At 51.0% G+C, this 24,480-nt stretch overlaps 1 protein-coding gene and 1 long non-coding RNA gene across 2 annotated transcripts in view; one reads left to right on the top strand and one right to left on the bottom strand.

Moving 5' to 3' along the window:
• Positions 1-24,480, top strand: part of LOC105483852 (cilia and flagella associated protein 99) — a 72,918-nt gene that overhangs the window by 34,462 nt on the left and 13,976 nt on the right. Inside the window, exons 12-17 of the mRNA XM_011744875.3 lie at positions 6,370-6,511; positions 6,755-6,906; positions 7,700-7,905; positions 10,087-10,249; positions 10,456-11,760; positions 16,681-16,898. Of these exons, the coding sequence (XP_011743177.2) occupies positions 6,370-6,511; positions 6,755-6,906; positions 7,700-7,905; positions 10,087-10,249; positions 10,456-10,572 (780 nt within the window). The 3' untranslated portion in view covers positions 10,573-11,760; positions 16,681-16,898. The remainder of the gene's footprint in view (positions 1-6,369; positions 6,512-6,754; positions 6,907-7,699; positions 7,906-10,086; positions 10,250-10,455; positions 11,761-16,680; positions 16,899-24,480) is intronic.
• On the bottom strand, positions 11,754-16,365 carry LOC139362462 (uncharacterized). The gene is made up of 3 exons (XR_011621570.1): positions 16,078-16,365; positions 15,532-15,657; positions 11,754-12,337 (listed from the first exon to the last, which is right to left on the bottom strand). It is a non-coding gene; the product is annotated as an uncharacterized lncRNA (long non-coding RNA).

The following is a 24,480-nucleotide window of genomic DNA, read 5'->3' as shown; positions in this document are numbered from 1 at the left end:
CTTGAGCCCAGGAGTTCAAGATCAGCCTGAGCAACATAGCAAAATCCCGTCTCTATAAAAAATACAAAAATTAGCTGGGCATGGTTGTGCGTGCCCATAGTCCCAGCTACTCAGGAGGCTGAGGTAGGAGGATCACTTGAGCCTGGAAGGTCAAGGTTGCAGTGAGCCATGATCATGTCACTGCATTCCATCATGGGCAACAGAGTGTAGCTGTCTCAAAAAGAAAACAAACAAACAAACATAAAAATGAAGTCCAAACAATGTGAAAAGGTAGACTCAGAGAAGTCTCACCTCTTGTAAGTCTATAACTTACAATCCATTTCCATCTTCCTTTGTAGGTCCTTCCTTTCATGAATTTCTGGATTGCCTTTCCCGTCTTTCAAAGCAAATAACACCCTTGTATATATGTACTTTTTCCTTTCCTTTTTTGTTACATAAAAGGTCACATTTTGCTTTATCTGCAAAGAATAATGTGCAAGGCTTTCACCTTTGCAGAGCTGGATTTTCAGGATAAACTTCTAGAGGAAGTTACACTTTCAGATGTCACACCAAAGAGTAACTGGATATGCGGGAGTCCTCGTTTGGGACGCGTGGTTTTACTGAATATTGCCAATCGTCTCCCTGGTACTTTTATTACCATCTTACTCCCCCAAAGTGTGAGAGGGGTCTGATCCGCATGCCCCAGTACAGAGTACCAGGTGAATTCGTGAATTTGTGCCTATTTCATGGGTGAGAAATAGTATCTCGGTATAGTTCTGATTTCCATCTCATTTATTTATCAGTGAATTTGAGCAAATGTCCATATGTATAAGTGATTTCTGTGTCTATTTCTATGAACCGTCTATTCGTGTCTTTTGTCCATTTTCTATTGCACTTTTGACCTTCATTTCCTTGACTTTTTTTTGGTTCTTTATTTCTTTAACTTGACAAATGCAATTGAATATATTTATGATATATAACTTTTTTTTTTTTTTTTTGAGATGGAATCTTGCTCTGTCGCCCAGGCTGGAGTGCAGTGGCGCAATCTCATTTCACTGCAAGCTCCGCCTACCAGGTTCACGCCATTCTCCTGCCTCAGCCTCCTGAGTAGCTGGGACTACAGGTGCCCACCACTACACCCAGCTAATTTTGTGTATTTTTAGTAGAGACAGGGTTTCACCACGTTAGCCAGAATGGTCTCGATCTCCTAACCTCGTGATCTGCCTGCCTTGGCCTCCCTAAGTGCTGGGATTACAGGCGTGAGCCACCGCATCTGGCTGATTTATTTATTTATTTATTTATTTATTTATTTATTTATTTATTTATTTTCTTTTTCTTTTTTTTTTTTTTTTTTTTTTTTTTTGAGAAGGAGTCTCGCTCTGTCGCCCAGGCTGGAGTGCAGTGGTGCCATCTCGGCTCACTACAAGCTCCGCCTCCCAGGTTCACGCCATTCTCCTGCCTCAGCCTCCCAAGTAGCTGGGACTACAGGCGCCTGCCACCATGCCTGGCTAATTTTTTTGTATTTTTAGTAGAGACAGGGTTTCACTGTGTTAGCCAGGATGGTCTCAAACTCCTGACCTCATGATCTGCCCACCTCGGCCTCCCAAAGTGCTGGGATTACAGGCGTGAGCCACCGCGCCCAGCCTTTTTTTTTTTTTTTTTTAAGATGGAAGCTTGCTCTGTCGCCCAGGCTGGAGTGCAGTGGTGTGATCTCGGCTCACTGCAACCTCTGCCTCCTGGGTTCAAGCAATTCTCCTGCCTCAGCCTCCCAAGTAGCTGGGACTACAGGTGAGCACACCATGCCTGGCTAATTTTTGTTTTTTGTTTTTTTTCTTTTTGAGACAGAGTCTTGCTCTGTCGCCCAGGCTGGAGTGCAATGGTGTGATCATGGCTCACTACAACCTCTGCCTCCCGGGTTTCAGAAATTCTCTTCCTCAGCCTTCTGAATAGCTGGGATTATAGGCATGTGCCACCATGCCCAGCTATATATATATATTTTGGTGTGTGTGTGTATTTTTAGTAGAGATGAGGTTTCACTATCTTGGCCAGGCTGGTCTTGAACTCCCGACCTCGTGATCCACCCACCTCGGCCTCCCAAAGTGCTGGGATTACAGGCGTGAGCCACCGCACCTGGCCTAACATGATCTTTTGGAATACAAATACATTGTGAAATGGCTAAATCAAGCTAATTAGCATATGCATTATCTCATATACTTATTTATGGTAAGAACACTTACAATGTACTCTCTTAGCAATTTTTCTTTTTTTGTTGTTTTTTCTTTGGGTTTTTTTTTTTTTTTTTTTTTTTTTTTTTGAGAAGGAGTCTCACTCCATTGCCCAGGCTGGAGTACAGTGGGTTGATCTCACCTCAGTACAACCTCTGCCTCCCAGGGTCAGGCGGTTATCCTGCCTCAGCCTCCTACGTAGCTGGGACTACAGGTGCACACCACCATGCCTGAATAATTTTTGTATTTTTAGTAAAGATGAGGTTTCACCATGTTGGCCAGACTGGTCTCAAACTCCTGACCTCAAGTGATCCATCCACTTTGGCCTCCCAAAGTGCTGGGATTACAGGCATGAGTCACTGTACCCACCCACAGTTTTTCTTTTTTGAGACAGGGTCTCACTCTGTCGCTGATGATCTCGGCTGATTGCAACCTCTGCCTCCCAGGCTCAAACCATCCTCCCACCTCAGCCTCCCTAGTAGTTGAAACTACAGGCGTGCACCACCTTTTTAGGAGAGACGTGGTTTCACCTTGTTGCCCAGGCTGGTCTCTAACTCCTGGGCTCAAGTGATTCACCTGCCTCAGTCTCCCAAAATGCTGGGATTATGGAAATGCGCCTCTGCGCCCAGCCTGATGTTCTTTATATGTTATGAAAAATAATCTTTATAATATATTGTTGCAGATTGCTTTTTTTCCAGTTTGTCATTAGACTTTGTATATGAGGCTTATGATGTGTGTTTCCCATGCAAATATTCTTTTTATGTCTTCAAATTTAACATTCTTTTCTCGTGTTGTGTTTGGAGTTAGAAAATGCCACTCTTGGCTGGGTGTGGTGGCTCACGCCTGTAATCCCAGCACGTTGGGAGGCTGAGGCAGGCCGATCACCTGAGGTCAGGCATTCGAGACCAGCCTGGCCAACATGGTGAAACCCCATCTCTACTAAAAACAAACAAACAAACATTAGCTGGGTGTGGTGGCACACCAACTAATTACTCCTGAGTAATCCCACCAACTCAGGAGGCCGAGGCACGAGAATCGCTTGAACCCGGGAGGTGGAGGTTGCAGTGAGCCAAGATCATGCCATTGCATTCCAGCCTAGACGACAGAGTGAGACTCTGTCTCGAATAAAAAAAAAGAAAATGCCGCTCTTCTCACACCAGGTTACAGAGGGATTATCAGGCTTCTCTCCTGGTCTAAGGATGTCCGGCTACACGCATTCATGTGACTAATACTTTTTCTTACTAAATTAACTAGATTAGGTGGCACTAAATATTTGAAGTAAAAAGAGTTTTAGTTTTTCTTATGCAGCTTATATTGGACTGATTGCTTTTACAGCCTCAATGTGTTTTAGTGAACTGTAACTTTTGTTTCTGCTTGAGGTTCTAGTACCACAACCTGACCCATGGGCACCCTTTCGTCTCCTCCTCTGACCTTTGGACACTGCTCAAGAGTCTTTGGAAGCATCTTTTCCATTGAGAGGAGAGATGTTTGGGGCCTACCTGAATGTTCTCTGCTTAAGACACATAGACTCAGTTATTCTCCAAGGAACCTCCGTGCCTCATAGAAGCCAGTATTAAGTTCCCTATCTGGGTGCTTTTCTGTTTTTTTCAACAGTTACCAGTTTTTTTGGGTTTTTTTTTTTTGGTTTTTTTTGGAGATGGGGTTTTTGCCATGTTGGCCAGGCTGGTCTCGAACTCCCGGCCTTAAGTGATCCACACGCCTCGGCCTCCCAAAGTGCTGGAATTACAGTCATAAGCCGCCATGTCTGGCCTACAGTGACCAGTTTTAAAGTACTCTAGCAATGGGGCTGGAAAAGGATAGATTTTTAAATTACGGCTGGATGCGGTGGCTCACACCTGTAATCACAGCACTTTGGGAGTCCAAGGTGGCTAGATCACTTGAACCCAGGAGGTCGAGACCAGCCTGAACAACATAGTGAGACCCCGTGTCTACAAAAAAAGTTTGTTTGTTTGTTTGTTTGTTTGTTTTTGAGACGGAGTTTCACTCTTGTTGCCCAGGCTGGAGTGCAATGGCATGCTCTCGGCTCACCATAACCTCTGCCTCCCGGGTTCAAGCTATTCTCCTGCCTCAGCCTCCCGAGTAGCTGGGATTACAGGCATGCACCATCATGCCCAGCTAATTTTGTATTTTTAGTAGAGACGGGGTTTCTCCATGTTGGTCAGGCTGGTCTTGAACACCCAACTCAGGTGATCTGCCCACCTCGGCCTCCCAAAGTGCTGGGATTACAGGCATGAGCCACTGTGCCCGGCCAATAACTTGTTTTTTAATCTGTTATCACTGTGACATTAACCCAGAATAGCTGTACTAGTATCAACACTAAACTCCTGGGTAAGCAATGACATTTCATGTTTTGGTTGTCATGGGTAATCATTCTTTGAATACTTTTTTTTTTTTTTTTTTGAGATAGGGTCTTGCTCTGTCTCCCAGGCTGGAATGCAGTGGCACAATCATGGCTCACTGTAACTTCAACCTCCTGGATTCAAATGATCCTCCCACTTCAGCCTCCTGAGTAGCTGGGACCACAGGCATGAGCCACCAGACCTGGCTAGTTTTGTATTTTTTGTAGAGACAGGGTCTTACTATGTTGGTCTCAAACTGCCGGGCTCAAGCAATGCTCCCTGCTCAGCCTTGTGCTGGGATTACAAGTGTGAGCCGCTGCAGCTGGCCCTGGGAGAACATTTTACTGAAGTCTTCAGGCAGATTGTTTCATCAAGCAGCACTTGCATCTTTTTTCCACTTGATTCTGGTCACAGAAATGCTGTTCTATGTGTTCTCCCTTCCTTTTAATTTTGAAGGTGCCGGTGCAGGTAACTGAAAGCTTGGGCTTGGTGTGAGCTTAGTAAGCAGCCAGTGCAAGCCATGCTCTGTGGCAGGAAGGAGGAGGGAATGTGTGGGAAACCTGGTGGGACGTCCACAGCAGGCCCAAGGATGCATGTGGCTGCCCCGGCCCCTGAGTGACGGCAGGCAGGACCGTGGGTCCAAAGTTGATGTCTGAGTGGACCCAGCCTGGCGTGTGACCTTGGACTCAGGCTCTGAGGCTGCTCTCTCCGCTGCTTACTGCCTGGGAACCCTCGCCTTACTGTGAGCCTGGCCCAGTGACCACACACTCATAGACTGTCAAACACCTATCCCTGTCCACCACTCCCGGCCTGTGGGCCTCTTTTCCTTCTTCCTCTGCTCATTCCTCTCTGCCGACTCCCTATTCTGTGCTGAGGCTGGTGCTGTGGTTGATGGGGACACTCTTTCCTGAGCCCTTGCTGGGTGCTGGCCCAGCACCCAGTGCACCTGAGGAGGTGGGCGTGGCCATCTTCATTTCCCCGCAAAGAAACCGAAACCCAGAGAGGCCCAAGATTTGTCCGCTGCCAGGGAGCTACCAGGGTGGCAGAGGCAGAACTTCGCATCCTGTGTGTCTTACTCCCAAGCGGGAGCCTTATCTGTGGACTGCTGCTGCCTCCCTGATTCCACATTCCCAAAGAGCCCGGAGGCACTGCCGCCCTCTTCTACACTCCCAGCCTGAGGTGCCCAGCCATCTCCGTGCCGTGGCCCCTGGCGCTGTGGCTGGGGGCGGAGGGCCGGTGTGGACCGCCTCTGTTCTCTCTTTGCTCATTGTCTGGTTGACTGAGATGGGACTTTTGGTATTTTTTGGTGCCCACTTTTTTCACCTCCTATTTCCATACAACGTATTACCAAATTTGTAAAGAAACTTTTATTTTTTTTATTTCAGAACAATTTTTAAATTTACAGAAAAGCCATAAAGGTAGTACAGAGTATTCCACGTCCCCCCTACCCCGGGCTGCCTACCCTGGTTCCCTCCACTGTGAACAGCTTACGTTGCTACTGGGTGCACTGGGTCTCTAGGGCTACCACAACAAAGTACCACAAACTGGGTGGCGTCAAATGCAGGAAGGTACCCCCCAAGACCACGCTGGGAGGAAGGGAGAGGACGTGAGGTGGAAGTTCCCCAGCAGGCCCAACCTCCAAAGCCCCGCCAGGAGTGAATGGGCTTAGACCTGGGTTCGGGGGTGATTCAAAGGCAGGGACCGGGTCTACCTTCAGACCTCATGCTGTGGCCTGGGCCGGGGCGGGACCAGGCAGGGAAGCCGGTGCAGACCCACTCACTGTGGCAGGTCCCCCGTCTGAGCAGATGGCCAAGCTGATGCTGCAGCATGCGGAGACACGGCTCCGGGAGGACAGGTCCAGGAAGCAGCTGGTGGAGCAGGTGATAGAGGGGCAGAAGAACGTCAAGGCCGCCCAGACGAAGCTCACGAAGGGCCGACGGCAGACAGGTAGTCAGGAGCCAAGTGTCACTGGCCCGGCCCCGTTCTTCCCCACTCAGGTGCTGGGCTACCACCCTTTCCTGAGCCAGCTACTATAGCTGTCAAGGGTCACGGGGCCCCTTAAGGGAGGTACTCCCAAGTGGCCGCACTGAGGCCAGGGGCCTGGCTGGGGAACCCTGGGGGAGGTGCCTCCCTGTCCAGCGCCTGCCCTGACACCCACCGGCCACCTCAGCTCCTGGCTTGGCCCCCAAGTTCAGGAGGTGATTGAGGAGAGTCGGGGGCTGCTGCGGCGCAGGGCACAGGCGGCCCAGGAGGAGCAGCGGCGCCGTTGTGAACTCATCTCCCAGCTGCGCGCACTCGAGACGCAGCCCACGCGCAAGGGCAAGCTCGTGGACCTGACCCAGGTGAGGACACAGTCCTGGATAGGCCCATGCCTCAGGGAGCCTCCGTGCTGGCACTGCCATGGGAGGCAGTTTCCAGGGTTCCCACCAGCGCCACAGGTGGGTCTTGCACCACCTGAAACCTGGCCTGCCACCCTCTGTGACTTAGCACCCATGTGGCGCGGGCCTGGGTCTGGTCCTAAGAGTTCACAATCCCGCAGGTGAGGCAGACACTGAGCCAGTCCTCTGTAACCCCTGGGGGTGGCCAAGGTGGGCTTCACGGAGGAGACCACTTAGGAGCTGCCTGTTGAGGGAGGGCCAGGGTGGAAAGGGCAGTGTAGGGAGAGGGCAGGTGTTCAAAGGCTGGATGGAGGCTGGATGGAGCAGGAGGTTGAGGAGGGTCTGCTGGAAGCCCGTGTGAGAAGGCATGATGAGGGGCCAGGCCTCAGAGGAGCACGGGGAGGGGCCAGGCCTCAGAGGAGCACGGGGAGCCAGCTGCAGGGCCTGGCCCAGCCCCAAGGCCATGGAGAGTGCAATCGGCTGTCTGCCCCAGGCCCCGAAGCCTGGCTGGGGAGATAGTCATGAGCTCCATTTGGGACTTGCCACAGTGGAGGGGCCTCAGTCCAGCTGAGACGTGCAGACCCACACAAGGTATAGCGTTGCAGAGCAGAGCCCAGGCTGGAGAGGCTGGGGGCATGTTTCATAAGCAGTGTTGAAGCAGAGGGAAGGTGGGCAAGGGGTAGGCCCATGGAGCAGGGGAGGGATCCTGGTGGGAAGCATCAGGGCCCAGCTTGGGGCCTCCCCTACCACCCCATAGACCCCTGGCTATGGCCTGGAAGGAGAGATGTCCATAGTGGAGCTGCGGGAGCGGCTGGCCCTGCTCAAAGAGAATCAGCGGCGCAAGGAAGAAGAAAAGCGGGATCAAATCATTCAGGGCAAGCGCACCAAGAGCCAGGAACTGCAGAACACGGTGGAGCAGATCTCGCTGTGCCGTGCAGCCATGGGGAGATCCGCAGCCTTGAGGTTGGTACTGGGCTTGGGGAGGGTGCCTCTGGGTGGACAGGGAGCAGTAAGCCTGCCTTGTACCCTCCTGGGTGGGTCTCCTTGAAACAACCCGCCACCCTCCTGCCCAGGAAGTTCCTTGCCATAACTCCCCTCACCCCTATTATTGTATTAGGTGACTTCCAGGCACATGGGAATGGTGCAAAATTCTGCTTCCATGGCTTAGATGCCATGACCTAGATGCGGTCATTTTTGCACCCAGCTCATGGGTCCAACCTTTCGCCATATGTGCTTCACGTAGCCAGCTAGCTATTTATGTCTGCAGAAGCATTTGGAAGTAGCTGCAGGAATCAGGCACTTTACTCTTAAACACTTCAGCATACATCTAAAAAAAAGATCGTCCTACATAAAACCACAGCACCCTGACACCAATAGAAAATTGAAAAAAATTCCCAACATCATCTAAATATCTCATTTTTTTTTTTCACATTTCTCCAGGTGTCCAAAGACTGTTGGCCAACTGTGTTTTTTTGTCTTTTGTTTGAGATGGAGTCTTGCTCTGTCACCAGGCTGGAATGCAGTGGCACAATCTCAGCTCACTGCACCCTCTGCCTCCCAGGTTCAAGCCTCAGCCTCCCAAGTAGCTGGGACTACAGGAGTGTGCCACCATGCCTGGCTTTTTGTGTTTTAGTAGAGATGGGGTTTCACCATGTTGGCCAAGATGGTCTCAAACTCCTGACCTCGTGATCTGCCTGCCTTGGCCTCCCAAAGTGCTGGGATTACAGGCGTGAGCCCAGCCTGGCTAACATTTTTTAAAGACTGCTGCTGTAATTTTTTTTGTTTTCTTTTTAAACCAGGATCTAGTTGAGGGTGGCAGATAGCTCATGTGCATACACACACATACAGATGCCTTTTTACTTGTTGGGGGGACAGTCTGGTGATGTTTTTTAGCCCCTTGTGGCTATCCCCTGGCAACCAGGTCAGACATGGGCAGGCATGTCCCCTGGCCCTGGGGTCAGGCTGGTCTCTGGACCCTGGCCTAGTTCCCAGGGAGGCCCAGCTGTTGTAGCAGAGCCTTGTTTGGAGCCTGGCATACAGGGCTCCAGAGAAAGTTTCTGAGTGGGACTGGGTGGGGTGGATGACAGGGAAGACAGAAGGAAGGACTAATCATTGCTGATGGAAGAGAACCCTTCACTATTGGTCCTTGGAGGGGCTGCTGCTCTGGTTGCAATTCAGAGGACGCACAGGGCAACCGCTGCTGGTGCTGTTCAGGGCTGGCTGGCTGCCCACCAGATCCCCAAGGTGGCAAACACCTGGACAGCTCTCACTTCCAGCTGCTGGCCACGGCCTGGCAGAGCTCAGATGCAGCCTGGTTGGTGTCAGGGTGCCTCCAAAGGTCTACTTCCTGCTAAAAAAGTTAGAGCAGGGCTCAGGAATGCACTCAGGCCCCAGGCCATAAATTCACCAGGGGCGACCTGGACAGTGAGACAAGAGTGGTGGAGACAGGGGAACAGCACATGCAAATACCCCAAAGCTGTGAGGTCTCCGGACGCCAAAGCCAGCAGGGAACCATATATACCATCAGAAGGATCAAGGGCCATGTCTGCAGATACCTGTGGAGATGCACACCATAGCACCACAGCGTTAGCAGGGAGTACCTCCAGGCAAGAGACAAAAGAGTGTGAGGTCAAAGGGGGCTTTCACATTTGTACCCCAGTTATGCATATACTTAGTACACCTGTAATACCTTTTTTAAAAAATGTTAAGTTTTTAAAAAGCTGCCAGGCGCCGTGGCTCACGCCTGTAATCCCAGCATTTTGGGAAGCTGAGGTGGGAGGATTGCTTGAGCCTGGGAGGTCAAGGCTGCAGTGAGCCACGATCGTGCCACTGCACTCCAGCCTGGGCGACAGTGAGACCCTGCCTCAAACAAACAAACAAACAACAACAACAAAAATTTTTAAAAAGAAAAAAAGAGCAAAAGGGTAGAAGTGCTGGAGACCCCCCACCCCCAGCCCCTGCGCGGTGGTCCTGTCTGGGAGCACACCGCGGCCCCTGGGCTTCGCTGTGTGTCCTAAATTATTCCGGTGAACCTCTCCGGCCGCGTAGCTCCTTGTCCCCGCGTCGCTTGGACACAGGTGGCATCATGGGTCTGGCCTGGGCCTCCCGGCGGCCTGTTTCTGAGGCCGCCGCGTCGCCTGCCAGGTGGGAGGAGAAGAAGGCCCTTGCGGCGGCCCCGGAGGCGCCCTCGCAGGACGAGCGCGTGCAGCAGCTGCGGCGCAGGATCTCGGAGAGGGCGGCCGAGCGCAGCAGGCAGGCGGCCTTGCTGCACGTGTCGGCGCCGCGGGCCGCGGGCCCCAAGCCCCGCGTGAGTCCGGGTTGGTGGGAGGAGCCCGGGCGACTGAAAGCCGGGGCCGGGTGGGGATGGCGGGCGCGGCGCGCAGGGACCGGCGTCGAGGAGGGGGGGATGGCGGGGAGATCCGCTCCGGGCCGCAGCCAGGAGCTACTCAGAGGCGGGCGCGGGAGGCGGTGGGGGGCGTCCCTGCCCGCGCCGACGCGTTCTCCGACCTGCAGGCGCAGCTAGAGGCGCAGCACTGGCTGGAGCTGGAGCGGAGCCGCGAGCGCAGGCTGCAGGCGCTGCAGCAGGGAGGCTCCGGACCGGGGCCCGCGCGCCGCCTGGAGGCCGCCTGAGCCGGGCAGAGCGCGCCCCAGCCGCTTGCGGGCCACCCCCACCCCCACCGCCCCAATAAAGCGTGCGGCCCGCGGTGCGCGCCTCCTCTTCCTTGGCCGGGACCCCCTTGGCCCCGCTGCACCTGCCCCCGCACCTCTCTCCCTCCCTAGCCCCCATCTGCCCAGAAAAGGATTGCCAGATAAAAAGGCAGGACGCCCAGTTACTGCGTGGGGGCAAACTTATGCTAAAAATGTATCCTCTCCTTATCGGGAATTCAACTTAACTGGGCATCCTGCAATTTTATAAGCGAAATCTGGCCACCCCGGCCCAGGTTCTAGCACTTCCCTAGCACAAGGCATTCCTGGTGCCCACCTCTTGGAACTCCCAGAACTCCTACGGATGTGGAAATCTGGAACCCCCACCCTTTGCCGGCATCCAGGTGGCTTCACCTAGGGAACCCCCAAGACTGAGTGGCGACTGTCAGTGTGCGTTTGGCTAGGGAAGTGGCCAGGATTCTTGAGTGCCAACGTTGCACTGGCCCTTCACGCACCTCCACCATCCTCACTACCGTCCAGGGACCTAGGAACTGGCCTGCCCCTGTTCTGCTGATGAGGCCACAGGTGCTCAGAGAGGCAGTGTGACCTGCCTAGAGGGCCAGAACCCAGAGCTGGGCCTGGGTGACTTTAGAGCACCCCCTCCTCCCCTTTCTCTAGCATCAGAAGCAGCCCAGATCCAACAAGATCAGGTCCACTGGAGACAGGACTTCACCCAGGGCAGGGACCAAGATGGATTGGTTCTGCAGTGTCCTGGGACCCGGTGGGCTAGAGAGGGTTCCACCCTGAGGACAGGCTTGCTGAGTGAATGCCCGCTGGTGAAAGTCAGCCTCAAGAAGAAAGTACATTAAGCCATCTTCTTCCCAGGAAAGAGAGAAGAGGGTCAAGTCCGTGGGGTGGTGAGCAGTAAGGGGTTGGGGAGTGGAAACTAACAGATTTAAGATAGATGTCCAGGGGAGATATGTTTCCACCCCCAACTCCCAATATTCTCCTTGGGCCTGCAGAGGAGATGGCACCTCAGATGAGGAGGCTGAGTCCCAGGGTACACTCAGCCCAGGAAGGCAGGCATCTTGGCAGTGACAAGAACAGACTAAAGGACCAGAGCCCTACTCCAATATTCTGAGTTTGTGAGAACCCCAGGATTTTACCACCCAGGTGGGTAAGGAGAAGAATGTCCACCTCTGTAGAATTGCAGCTGGGAGCAGATTAAATTTTATTTAAAGAAATAAACATTGGCTGGGCAAGGGGGCTCAAACCTGTAATCCCAGCACTTTGGGAGGCTGAGGCAGATGGATCACCTGAGGTCAGGAGTTTAACACCAGCCTGGCCAACATGGCAAAACCCCGTTGCTACTAAAAATACAAAAATTAGCTGGGCGTAGTGGCGGGTGCTTGTAATCCCAGCTACTCGGGAAACTGATGCAAGAGAATCGAATTGCTTGAACCTAGGAGACGGAGGTTGCAGTGAGCTGAGAATGCACCACTGCACTCCAGCCTGGTGACAAGAGCAAAATGCCATCTCAAAAAAAAAGAAAGAAACATTGCTCACATTCTGTGTTGTGTGATCCAAACACATTTAATTTGATATTGACGGAATACATCGATGATGCCTGGCCCAGAGAGCCCCTCTGAGCTCTGGGGGTTTCAAAGGGGGATTTATTAGCTCTCATAATGCCAATCCAAAGGTGGCAGACTTCACGATGTGCCAGATCCAGTCTGGTAGCAGTTCCAGCCTGAGGGACAAAGAACAGTTGCCCCAGCCTCACTGGCCTGAATTGAACATGCTTGTGCTGAGCCAGTTCCTGCCGTGGGGGAAGGTCTGCAAGGGTGCCTGAAGCACTGTGGCAAGGCGGGGAATTACCCTTCACCTAGGAGGTTGGCCTCAGGAGCGGAGGGAGGATGTGGCAGCTAACAAACTGAGGGTACTATTGCCAACACTGTTGGTTGGCAGGTAACAAGTCCCCTCCTGGACTGAGCAGCCGCTTAGAGCTAGCTTGAGAGCACCTGGGGCCTCTCCTCATACAAAGCTAGGTGGGAGCAGGCCTGGGACCACTCCCTGAAGTTGTGGCCTGGGAGTGGGCATCGTGTGATAGACGGCAAAAGTTTGTGTATCTCGGCCCCTTGCCGTGTGACTTTACACCTCCCACCAAGAGGCGGAGTCTGTTCCCCCAGCCCTTGCATCTGGTCCGGCCTAGTGACTTTCTTTGGCTAATAGGGTGCAGCAGAAGTAACCATGTGTCAGTTCTGAGTCTGGGCCTCAGGTGGCCTTTGAGTTCCCAGGGAACCTTGCCCAGGCCCCATGTGAGCATGACTAGGGTGGCCTGCTGGGATCAGACACCATGTGGAGGAGAGCCCGTTATCTCAGAGGCCATCCTAGAGCAGCAGAGCACAAAATGAGAGCAGACGGACAAGAACCTCCCCCAGCCCCACTGTCTTGTAGATTCATGAGCAACAATAAATGTCTATCGTTCAAAGTATCAAGCTTTGGGGTGGTCTGTTCCAGAGAAATAGCTAAGGGGCACACCCTTAAGGGCCCAGGGCCTTCACAGTGGGGGCCCCTGCCTCCCCTCCCTGCATAGGCTCTTTACAGAAAATCAAGCTACTCCCCCAAAGGGGGCCAGCCAGAGTGAGATATGACCCAGCTAGTGCTGACAATCCCTCTCTGAACCTTTCCTGGCTGGACTGCCTGGGGAGTGGACACTTTGCCTGAGTACAGGCTAGTCAGAAGGTCCTATGCATAGCATCTGAGACCCACTTGGGCAGGGGCTTTCTTTGGAAATAGTGAAGAAAGCAGATTCAGTATCTGGTGTGAGGCCCCGGAGCCTGCATGCAGCTGGTTTCCACATGTGGGACTATGGGAGCACCAAGGCGCTGGTCTTTTCGCCAGGCTGCAGCTGTTCAGGGCCCAAGGGAAGCGCTATTTGTGAAGGAACAAGTTCAGTGCAAGTGAGGCTTGGAGAAGACTTAAAGGCAGCTTTAGTTTGTTTTTGTTTTTGAGGCAGGGTCTCGCTTTGTCACCCAGGCTGGAGTGCAGTGACATGATGATAGCTCATACAGTTTTAAACTCCCGGGCTCAAGTGATCCTCCTGCCTCATCCTCCCTACTAGCTGGGACTACATGCACTTACCACCAAACCCAGCTAATTTTTTATTTTTAGTAGAGATGCGGTCTCACTATGTCGCCCAGGCTGAAGGCAGCCTTTGAGCATGAAACTGGTATTTGTAGAGACTTTCAACATCACATGTTCAATGTATTACAGTTACAAACAGAAAACCCTAACTTTTCCTTAGGCTGTAAAATACAAATTACTAATATTACTCTTTCTTTTTTTTTTTTTTTTTTGAGACGGAGTCTTGCTCTGTCCCCCAGGCTGGAGTGCAGTGGCCGGATCTCAGCTCACTGCAAGCTCCGCCTCCCGGGCTTACGCCATTCTCCTGCCTCAGCCTCCCGAGTAGATGGGAATACAGGCCCCCGCCACCTCACCCGGCTAGTTTTTTTTGTATTTTTTAGTAGAGACAGGGTTTCACCGTGTTAGCCAGGATGGTCTCGATCTCCTGACCTCATGATCCGCCCATCTCGGCCTCCCAAAGTGCTGGGATTACAGGCTTGAGCCACCGTGCCCGGCCATATTACTCTTTCTAAATCTGATTTTTTTTTTTTTTTTTTTTTTGAGAGAGAGAGAGAGAGAGGGTCTAATTCTGCCACTCAGGCTGACATGCAATCACAGCTCACTGCAGCCATGACCTCCTGGGCTCAAGCAATCCTCCTGCCTCAGCCTCCTGAGTAGCTGGGACCACAGGGACATGCCACCACACCCGGATAATTTTTTTTTTTTTTTTTTTTTGGTGGAGACGGGGTTTTACCATGTTACCCAGGTTCATCTATAAACTCCTCAGCTCAAGCAATCCTCCCACCTCACCCTCCGAAAGTGTTAAGATTACAGGCGAGGCCGGGTGTGGTGGCTCACGCCTGTAATCCCAGCACTTTGGGAGGCTGAGGCAAGAGAATGGCATGAACCTGGGAGGCGGAGCTTGCAGTGAGCCGACATCATGCCACTGCACTCCAGCCTGGGTGACAGACTCCATCTCAAAAAAAAAAAAAAAAAAGATTACAGGTGAGAGCCACCATGCCCAGCCTAAATCTGATCATTTTTAACCACCATTTTGATTAATCATGTACGGCTCCATTTATGAACTGAAATTCTCTTAAACATTTTCAACTGCATTTATACATGTAGAATCTAATTTTATTCTTTAGCATTTCAGTTGTCTGCCTTATCAAGTATTAATATTTAAATAATTCTCATAGGTATATTAAATGTCTACATTTCTCTTAAACTTTTAAGTTCTCTTTGTTCCAATTATAATCACAAACTTTGGAATACCTTTCAACTTACAATCACTATCAAAAATTGAATACCTAGGGCAGGGTGTGATGGTTCATGCCTGTAATCCCAACACTTCGGGAGGTCGAGGCAAGCAGATAGCCTGAGCCTGGGACTTCAAGACAAGACTGGGCAACATGGCAAAAGCCAGTGTCCACAAAAAAAAAAAAAAAAAAAAAAAAAAAATTAGCCAGGCATGGTGGCACACACCTGTGGTCCCAGCTATTTGGGAGGCCAAGGTGGGTTGATCATCTAAACCTGGGGAGGCCAAGGCTGCAGTGAGGCATGATCGTGCCACCACACTCCAGCCTGGGTGACAGAGTGACACCTCGTCTCAAAACACACACACACACAAATACTTAGATATTTTACATGAGAATTAGATTTATCTATCAGATACTCTACCATGCCAGATTTCCTTACAATTACAGAAAATAGCAAACACATATTGTTTGTAAACACAACGCAAAAACGTTAATGCTCTGGTTTCTATCTGCCTTGTCATTCCATTATTTGACTCCATTTTCGAGGTTAGAAACTTACTGTACGGTGGCCGGGCGAAGTGGCTCACACCTGTAATCCCAGTACTTTGGGAGGCCAAGGAGGGTGGATCTCCTGAGGTCAGGAGTTCGAGACTGGCCTGGCCAACATGATGGAACCCCGTCTCTACTAAAAATACAAAGAAAATTAACCGGGTGTGGTGGCAGGCGCCTCTAATCCCAGCTACTCGGGAGGCTGAGGCAGGAGAATCACGAGAATCCAGGTTGGAGGTTGGAGACTGCAGTGAGCCGAGATCGCGCCACTGCACTCCAGCCAGCGCGACAAGAGCGAAACTCCATCTCAAAACAAACAGAAACTCAGTGTAAGAAAACAATGCAACCCAAGGCATTTGGGGTGACCTTCACATTGCCTGAGGGTGCCGAGGGACCAGAGATGCTGGCCATGGACTAAGGTCTGGGTATTCTCAGGCAGCAGGGACAAGGTGGGCTTTTTTCCTGGTTGCTAAACCCACGTCAAAGTCCAGCTCAGGGACTGGAGCTCAAGAAACCCACCACCCATTCTCCAGTCCGACCGGGGACCTGCATGCACCTGTGCCGTGCTGCCCTGAGTCCTCCAATCCTCCACACTCTTCATCTGTTAGGTACACGTCTGCACCCCAGCCTGCAAAAGTTCCAGGTTCCTCTCAGGGGCAGGGACCCGCACGCCGGCCCAGGGCTTGGCACGCGGGGGCGCTGAAACAGGGCCAGGCCTGGTTTCCAGCCGATCGTCATAGTCCCCAGGCCCAGCAACCTTCCTCACAAAGGCATCGTTAAGAGGCGGGGAAACAAGAGCCAGGAGAGGGGCGCGGAACGGCGGGCGGGACGAACTACCAGTTCCGCGTCCCGGCCAGCTGCGTCGAGCCAGGGGCACGGCAGCTGGTGTGCGGTTCGAAAACTAGGGATGGGAAGGTTCGGGGCCCGCTCGGCTCCGGAGGCAGTCGGCGGGCAGTCCCTGGCGGCGTTGGGACAGTCAGTCGCAGCCGGGTACAGGAGCCCGGTCGGCCCTCAGACCGCGACTCCCGGAAGGCCTTGCGGGCGGGGCCGCGCCCGCGCCGTCTCTTGCCGGAAGGTGCGAATTAGGGCGCTCGATTGTGGGCGGGGGCGGAAAGAGGCGCGCTTTAAAGTGGTAACAGATGGTTTTCTTATCCAATAGGATTTAAAAATTTGTCCTTACCCGGCCAACCGCGGAAGTAGGGTAGGCGGGCGGCCAATGGGCACACGACGGGGGGCGGAGCCGAGGCCTCCGAAGCGGAAGTGGGTTGCTGTTGAGGCGGCGGCATCTTTCTCGAGGGGCTCTCCTGGGCGGCTGGAGAAGCAGCTTCTTCTCTCGAGTGCGACGGCGGCGGCGCCTGCGGACCTAACTAGCTCCAGGTTAGGCTGGGCTTTGCGGGGAAGCAGCGGCAAATCAGGGCCTGTGCAGATGCGAGGTTTAGGCGGCTTCGCGGCCTACAGAGGCCTCGGCCCGCGCGGCTCCACCCGGCCGAGACTCCGCAGCCCGGGACCTCGAGCCAGCTCTGGCCGCTCGCACCGCCTTCCGCGCGGGCGCACCTAACCCGGCTTGGCGCGGGCGACAGAAGTTAAGAGGCCTGCGTCTGGGTCTCGGCTCACCCTGGCGGGCCGCGGCCATGGGGCTTAGTCCATAGCTTAGGAAGGGAAACTGAGGCTCTGGGAAGGGCAGGAACGCCCCCAAGGTCACTCGGAGAGTCGGGCAGGGTGTGCTGTTAGTGGGGAGACCTGGGCAGGGTTTTTGTTCCCCGCTGACGACGTCTCCTTTGTGTGTTCGTGCCGCCGCCCCGCCATCGTGGGGCCTGCGAGTTTGCCCGGGTGCCCGGGTGCCCGGGCCGCGTGGCGGGGCCTTTTGTAGGTCGGGAGGATCTGAGTACGGGTGCGGGACTGACAGTGTGGGGCGCCGAGGTCGCAGTCTAAAACTTGGTAGGGCCTCGACTTCCGGACGCGCTTCCGGGCCCCGGCTGATGGTTGGTGGAACGTGTGACTGTGAGGCTTGCGGCCCAGCCCTGCACCGCTCGGGCCCTTCACCCTCTGGCGCGCCTGTAGGCTGGCGTATGAAGATTCTCAAGACCCGAAAAAGAGTTGCTAGTAAACACCGCTTTTCCGCCTTTGACCCATCGAGGAAACAGGGAAAAGGATAGAGCTTGGGCAAGCAGTTTTGGTAGGGATTTCAGCTTTTTTCACTTGTCGGTTCCCATAGACGTTCACAGTCTTAATAACCTTCGTTCTGTTTCTGCACGAAGTTCTTGAGCCAGACGTTGGGTCTCAGCTCTGGAATCTGACTTACAGTGTCCAAGTGGTTGGGGAGACTGAGGTCCAGAAAAGTGAGGTAGTCTGCCCAAGGTCACAAAGCCGGCTCTTTGGCAGCAGATGAGATTAAGTCTTAACTGCAGGATTAGGCTTTTGAATTCGGTGACCAGGAGTTTTGGGACCGCTGACAGTAAAAGAGACATTGAAGGGAATGTTTTGTTGTTTTCTTGGTGTTTTACTTGTTAATGGACAAGGATACATTGGGTTCAGTTTTACTGTGAGTTTGAGATGAAATAGGGACATTTGAGTAGCAAGCTGTGTTGCTGGCTTTTGTATTGCCTGAATTTGAGCTTCCAAAAATCTTACTTTAATACATCGTGTATTGATCTTAAATTACTACCTTTGTAAGGAGCTTTTGTAAACATTGTTTTTCTAATCTTCATGAAATCTTAATGCCATACGTAAACTATTTTTATAGAATGTATACACATCTGTGCTTTGTACATAAAATGAGTAAGATATTTCACTCTCCTCAAGATCGAAGTAGCATATTTTTGAGGTGTCCTGTATGCCAAACTTACAGCAGTCAACAGTCGTGGTGCTGGCCCTCCTGCAGCTGGGTGAGGATGGAGGAAATAAGAGATACCTCATTTTATTGTGCTTTGCACATACTGCCTTTTTTGCAAGGTGAAGGTTTATAGCAAGTATTCGTCGAGCAAGTCTGTAAGTGCCAGCCATTTTTCCAACAGCATGTGCTCACTTCCTGTCTCTTGTGTCAAGTTTTGGTAATTCACAATATTTCAAACTTTTTTTTTTTTTTGAGATGGAATCTCAGTCACCCAGGATGGAGTGCAATGGCATGTTCTCGGCCTCACTGTAACCTCTGCTGCCTGGGCTCAAGTGATTCTCCTGCCCCAGCCTCCGGAGTAGCTGGGATTACAGGCACATACTACCACACCCAGCTAATTTTTGTATTTTTAGTGGAGACGGGATTTCACCATGTTGGCCAGGCTGATCTCGAACTCCTGACCTCAAGTGATCTGCCTGCCTTGGCCTTCCAAAGTGTTGGGATTACAGGCATGAACCACCATGCCCAGCCCCAAACCTTTTCACTATTGCATCTGTTACGGTGAGCTGTGGTCAGTGTTTTGGGTTACCATGAATAGCACTAATATAAGATGGTGAACTTAACTGGTAAAAGTTGGGTGTCTAGTAACAGTTCCACTGACTGGCAGTTCCCAGTCTCCTCAGGCCTCTCTATTCCTTGAGACACAATATTGAAATTAGGCCAGTCAGTGACCCTACAGTGTCCAGACAAAAGGAGCAGTCAGTTGAATCTCTCTTACTTTAAATCAAGTTAAGAAATGATTAACCTTAGTGAGAAAGGCATATCAAAAGTTGAGATAGGCCAAAAGCTAGGCCTCTTGTGCTGAACGACAGTTGGCCAAGTTGTGAATGCAAAGGAAGAATTCTTGAAATTAAAATGCTACCCCAGTGAACGCATGAATGATTAGCCAAACAGCCTTATTGCTGATAGGGAGAAAGTTTTAGTGGTCTGGATAGATCAAACCATCCGTGACATTCCCTTAAGCGAAAGCCTAATCCAGATTTAAGGCCCTAACTCTCTTCAGTTCTGTGAAGAGTGAGAAAGGTGAGGAAGCTGCAGAAGAAAAGTTTGAAACTGGCAGAGGTTGGTTCATGAGGTTTAAGGAAAGAAGCCGCCTCTGTAATGTGAAAGTGTAAGGTTGAGGCAGTAAGCATTGATGTAGAAGCTGCAGCAAGTTATGCAGAATATATAGCTAAAATAATTGATGAAGGTGGCCACACTGAACAACAGACTTTCAATGTAAATGAAACAGCCTTATATGGAAAAAAAAATACTATCTAGGACTTTCATAGCCAGAGAAAGATCAATGCCTGGCTTCAAAGGACAGGCTGATTCTCTTGTTAGGGGCTAATGTGACCCGTGACTAAATTGTAACCAGTGCTCATTTACCATTCTGAAAATCCTAGGGCCCTTAAGAATTATGCAGAAATCTACTGTGTGCTGATCGGTGAAACAAGAAAGCCTGTGTAGTAGCATATCTGTTTACAGTATGTTCTACTGAATATTTTAAGCCCACTATTGAGATCTACAGCTCAGAAAAAAAAAGATTTCTTTCAAAATATTACTGCTCACTGAGAATGTGCTTAGTCACCAAAGAGGTCTCATGGAGATGAATGAGATTAATGTTAACATCTGTTCTGCAGCCCATGGATCAAGGAGTAATTTCAACTCTCAAATCTTACTTAAGAAATGCATTTTGGGGCTGAGCACGTTGGCTCATGCCTGTACTCGCAGCGCTTTGGGAGGCCAAAGCAGGTGGATCCCTTGAGCTCAGGAGTTAGAGACCAGCCTGGGCAGCATAGTGAGACCACCCCCTCCACTGCCAATCTCTTAAAAAAAAAAAAAAAAAAAAAGGGCGGGACCAGGGGAAAGAAATGCGTTTTGTAAGGCTATAGCTACATAGATTGTGATTCCTCTGATGGGTCTCAACAATGTAAATTAAAAACCTCCTGAAAGGATACACTATTCTAGATACCATTAAGAATATTTGTCAGGCTGGGCATGGTGGCTCAAGCCTGTAATCCCAGCACTTTGGGAGGCCAAGACGGGCGGATCACGAGGTCAGGAGATCGAGACCATCCTGGCTAACATGGTGAAACCCCGTTTCCACTAAAAAATACAAAAAACTAGCCGGGCGAGTTGGCGGGCGCCTGTAGTCCCAGCTACTCGGGAAGCTGAGGCAGGAGAATGGCGTAAACCCGGGAGGCGGAACTTGCAGTGAGCTGAGATCCAGCCACTGCACTCCAGCCTGGGCGACAGAGCAAGACTCCGTCTCAAAAAAAAAAAAAAAAAAAAACAGAATATTTGTCGCCAGGCGTGGTGGATCACAGGGTCAGGAGATCAAGACCATCCTGGCTAACATGGTGAAACCCCATCTCTACTAAAAATACAAAAAATTAGCCGGACGTGGCAGTGGGAACCTGTAGTCTCAGCTATGCGGGAGACTGAGGCAGGAGAATGGTGTGAACCCAGAAAGAGGAGCTTGCAGTGAGCCGAGATCGCACCATTGCACTCTAGCCTGGGCAACAGAGCAAGACTTCATCTCAAAAAAGAAAAAAAAAAAAAATATATATATATATATATATTTGTGATTCATGGGAGGTCAAAATATCGACATCAGTAGGTCATGGTGGCTCACGCCTGTAATCCCAGCACTTTGGGAGGCTGGGGTGGGCAGATCACCTGAGATCAGGAGCTCGAGACCAGCCTGCCCAACATGGTGAAACCCCATCTCTACCAAGAAAATACAAAAATTAGCCAGGTATGGTGGCACGCTCCTGTAGTCCCAGCTACTTGGGAGCCTGAGGTAGGAGAATCGCTTGGGCCCAGGATGTAGAGGCTGCAGTGAGCTGAGATTGCGCCTCTGCACTACAGCCTGGGCGAGAGTGGGATTCTGTCTTTAAAAAAAAAGAAAAAAGACCAGGCGCGTTGTCTCACGCCTGTAATCCCAGCACTCTGGGAGGCCGAGGCGGGTGGATCACAAGGTCAGGAGATCGAGACCATCCTGGCTAACACGGTGAAACTCCATCTCTACTAAAAATACAAAAAATTAGCTGGGCGTCATGGCAGGAGCCTGTAGTCCCAGCTACTCCAGAGGCTGAGGCAGGAGAATGGAGAATGGTGTGAATCCAGGAGGCGGAGCTTGCAGTGAGCCGAGATCCCGCCACTGCACTCCAGTCTTGGGAACAGAGAGACTGTGTCTCAAAAAAAAAAAAAAAAATTTGATTAACACAACAAGAACTTGATTCTGACCCTCATGGATGACTTTGAGGGGTTCTAGACTTCAGTGGAAAAAGTAACTAAATGTGGTGGAAATAGCAAGAGAACTAGAATTAGAAGTAGAGCCTGAAGTCTGGGCCTGGTGGCTCATGCCTGTAATCCCAGCACTTTGGGAGGCCGAGGCAGACTTGAGATCACTTGAGGTCAGGAGTTCCAGACCAGCGTGGCCAACATGGTGAAACCTTGTCTCTACTAAAAATACAAAAATTAGCTGGGTGTGGTGGTAGGATTATTACTGCGTAGTAATCCCAGCTACTCCAGAGGCTGAGGCAGGCGAATTGCTTGGACCCAGGAAGCAGAGGTTGCAGTGAGCCAAGATCGGGCCACTGCACTCCAGCATGGACAACAGAGTGAGACTCTGTCTCAAAAAAATAAAAGAGCTGGGCAAGGCGGTAGGAGAATCGCTTGAACCCGGGAGGCGGAGGTTGCAGCGAGCCTAAATCTTGCCATTGCTACTCCATCCAGCCTGGTTGACAGAACGAGACTCCGTCTCAAAAAAAAAAGAAAAAGAAAGCAGAAGCTGAAGTTGTGATTGAATTGCTGTTATTTTATAATAAAACTTGAGCAGATGGAGAGTTGCTTCCTGTGGACAGGCAGAGAAGGTGGTCTCTTGAGGTGGAATTTACTGCTGAAGGTGCAGTGAACATTGCTGAAATTATAACAAAGGATTTAGAATATTTTATAAACTTAGTTAATAAAGCAGTGGCAGGGTTTGAGAGAATCGACTCCAATTTTGAAAGAAGTTCCACTGTGGGTGAAATACTGTCACACAGCATTGAATGCTGCAGAGAAATCTTTCATGAAAGGAAGAGACAACTGATGCAGCAAACTTCATTTTAAGAAATTGTCGCAATTGACCCAGTATGGTGGCTCACACCTATAATCCCAGCACTTTAGGAGGCCGAGACAGGCGGATCACCTGAGGTTGGGAGTTCCAGACCAGCCTGGCTAACATGGAAAAACCCCGTCTCGACTAAAAATACAAAAAAATTAGCCGGGCTTGGTGGCGCATGCCTGTAATCCTAGCTACTCGGGAGGCTGAGGCAGGAGAATTGCTTGAACTAGGGAGGCAGAGGTTGCAGTGAGCCAGAATCGCACCATTGCACTCCAGCCTGGGCAGCAAGAGCAAAACTCCATCTCAAAAAACAAGAAAAAGAAATTGTCACAGCTGCCCCAACTTTTGTCAGCCCCCGCCCTGAGCTGCCCCAACCTTCATCAGCCACCGCCCTGATCCGTCAGCAGCCATCATCAGGGCAAGACCCTTCACCAGCAAAAAGATTACGACTTTATGAAGACTCAAATGATCATTAGCATTTTTTATTTATTTATTTATTTATTTTTTGAGACGGAGTCTTGCTCTGTCGCCCAGGCTGGGGTGCAGTGGCCAGATCTCAGCTCACTGCAAGCTCCACCTCCCGGGTTTACGCCATTCTCCTGCCTCAGCCTCCTGAGTAGCTGGGACTACAGGCGCCCGCCACCTCGCCCGGCTAGTTTTTTGTATTTTTTAGTAGAGATGGGGTTTCACCGTGTTAGCCAGGATGGTCTCGATCTCCTGACCTCGTGATCCACCCGTCTCGGCCTCCCAAGGTGCTGGGATTACAGGCTTGAGCCACCGCGCCCGGCCTTTTATTTATTTTTTAAGAGAATCTCTCCCTGTTGACCCAGTTGGAGTGCATTGGTGCAATCATAACTCGCCTCAGCCTCCCAAGTAGCTGGGACTACAGGCGCATGCCACCACACCTGGCTAATTTATTTTTTGAGACGGAGACTCGCTCTGTCGCCCAGGCTGGAGTGCAGTGGCGGGATCTCAGCTCACTGCAAGCTCCGCCTCCTGGGTTCACACCATTCTCCTGCCTCAGCCTCCCGAGTAGCTAGCTGGGACTACAGGCACCTGCCACCACGCCCGGCTAGTTTTTTGTGTTTTTAGTAGAGACGGGGTTTCACCATGTTAGCCAGGATGGTCTCGATCTCCTGACCTCGTGAGCCACCTCGCGCGGCCCACACCTGGCTAATTTTTAACAAATTTTTGTAGACTGAGTCTTGCCATATTGCCCAGGCTGGTCTCAGACTCCTGATTCGTGATTAATATCTACGGTTGAGTGATTCCCTACTTCTCACTATCTTACAGAACCACCCTATAAAGTAGTTGTTGTAGTTAGCCCCATTTTACTCTTCCTGAGGCACGGGGAGATCAGGGCCACTTGCCCAAGGTCACACAGTTAGTAAGCAGAGCTTGCAACTTAACCCCTGACTCCTACCTTTGTTCTTTTGTTAGGCTTTGTTATGTCTTGTGCTTTTTTTGTGTGGTGGGAAAGCACATGGCCAATGTTTCTAGAAACTTCAAATAGTAAAAACAAAACTTAATAGTATCTTTATTTTTGCTTTCATCCCAGAGGAGTCTGATAAATACCCTCAAGAAACGTTATTGATTCTCAGTGACTGTATTGTATTCCTCAGAGTTATTGTTCCTAAGTTTTCTCCTCTCACCAGCTAGGGGAAGTTGTCCTAGGGCCTAGGCATTTGCCTATCTGCCGCACCTCACCTCTTTCTTTAGCCAAACTACTGCTAAATTCTGCTGCTAAATATGGCAGCATTCTGTGTTACCTGCACTAAAATTTGCTTCCTTTCTAAGTACCTTCTTGCTGTCTTCCAGTGTTGGTTCTGGCCTCCTACTCTTGCAAGTTGAAAAGTTGAAAATGCCTCAGGTAGAAATGTTCTCTCCTATTCTCCCATCACGATCATCTGTGTTTTTTTTTGTTTGGTTTGGTTTTTGTTTTTGTTTATGAGACAGAGTCTCACTCTGTCACC

The sequence above is a fragment of the Macaca nemestrina genome, chromosome 3 (genome assembly GCF_043159975.1).
Source record: "Macaca nemestrina isolate mMacNem1 chromosome 3, mMacNem.hap1, whole genome shotgun sequence".
Classification (NCBI taxonomy): domain Eukaryota; kingdom Metazoa; phylum Chordata; class Mammalia; order Primates; family Cercopithecidae; genus Macaca; species Macaca nemestrina.
The sequence above is the reverse complement of the archived record's forward strand: the minus strand, read 5'-3'. Positions and strand labels throughout refer to the sequence as shown.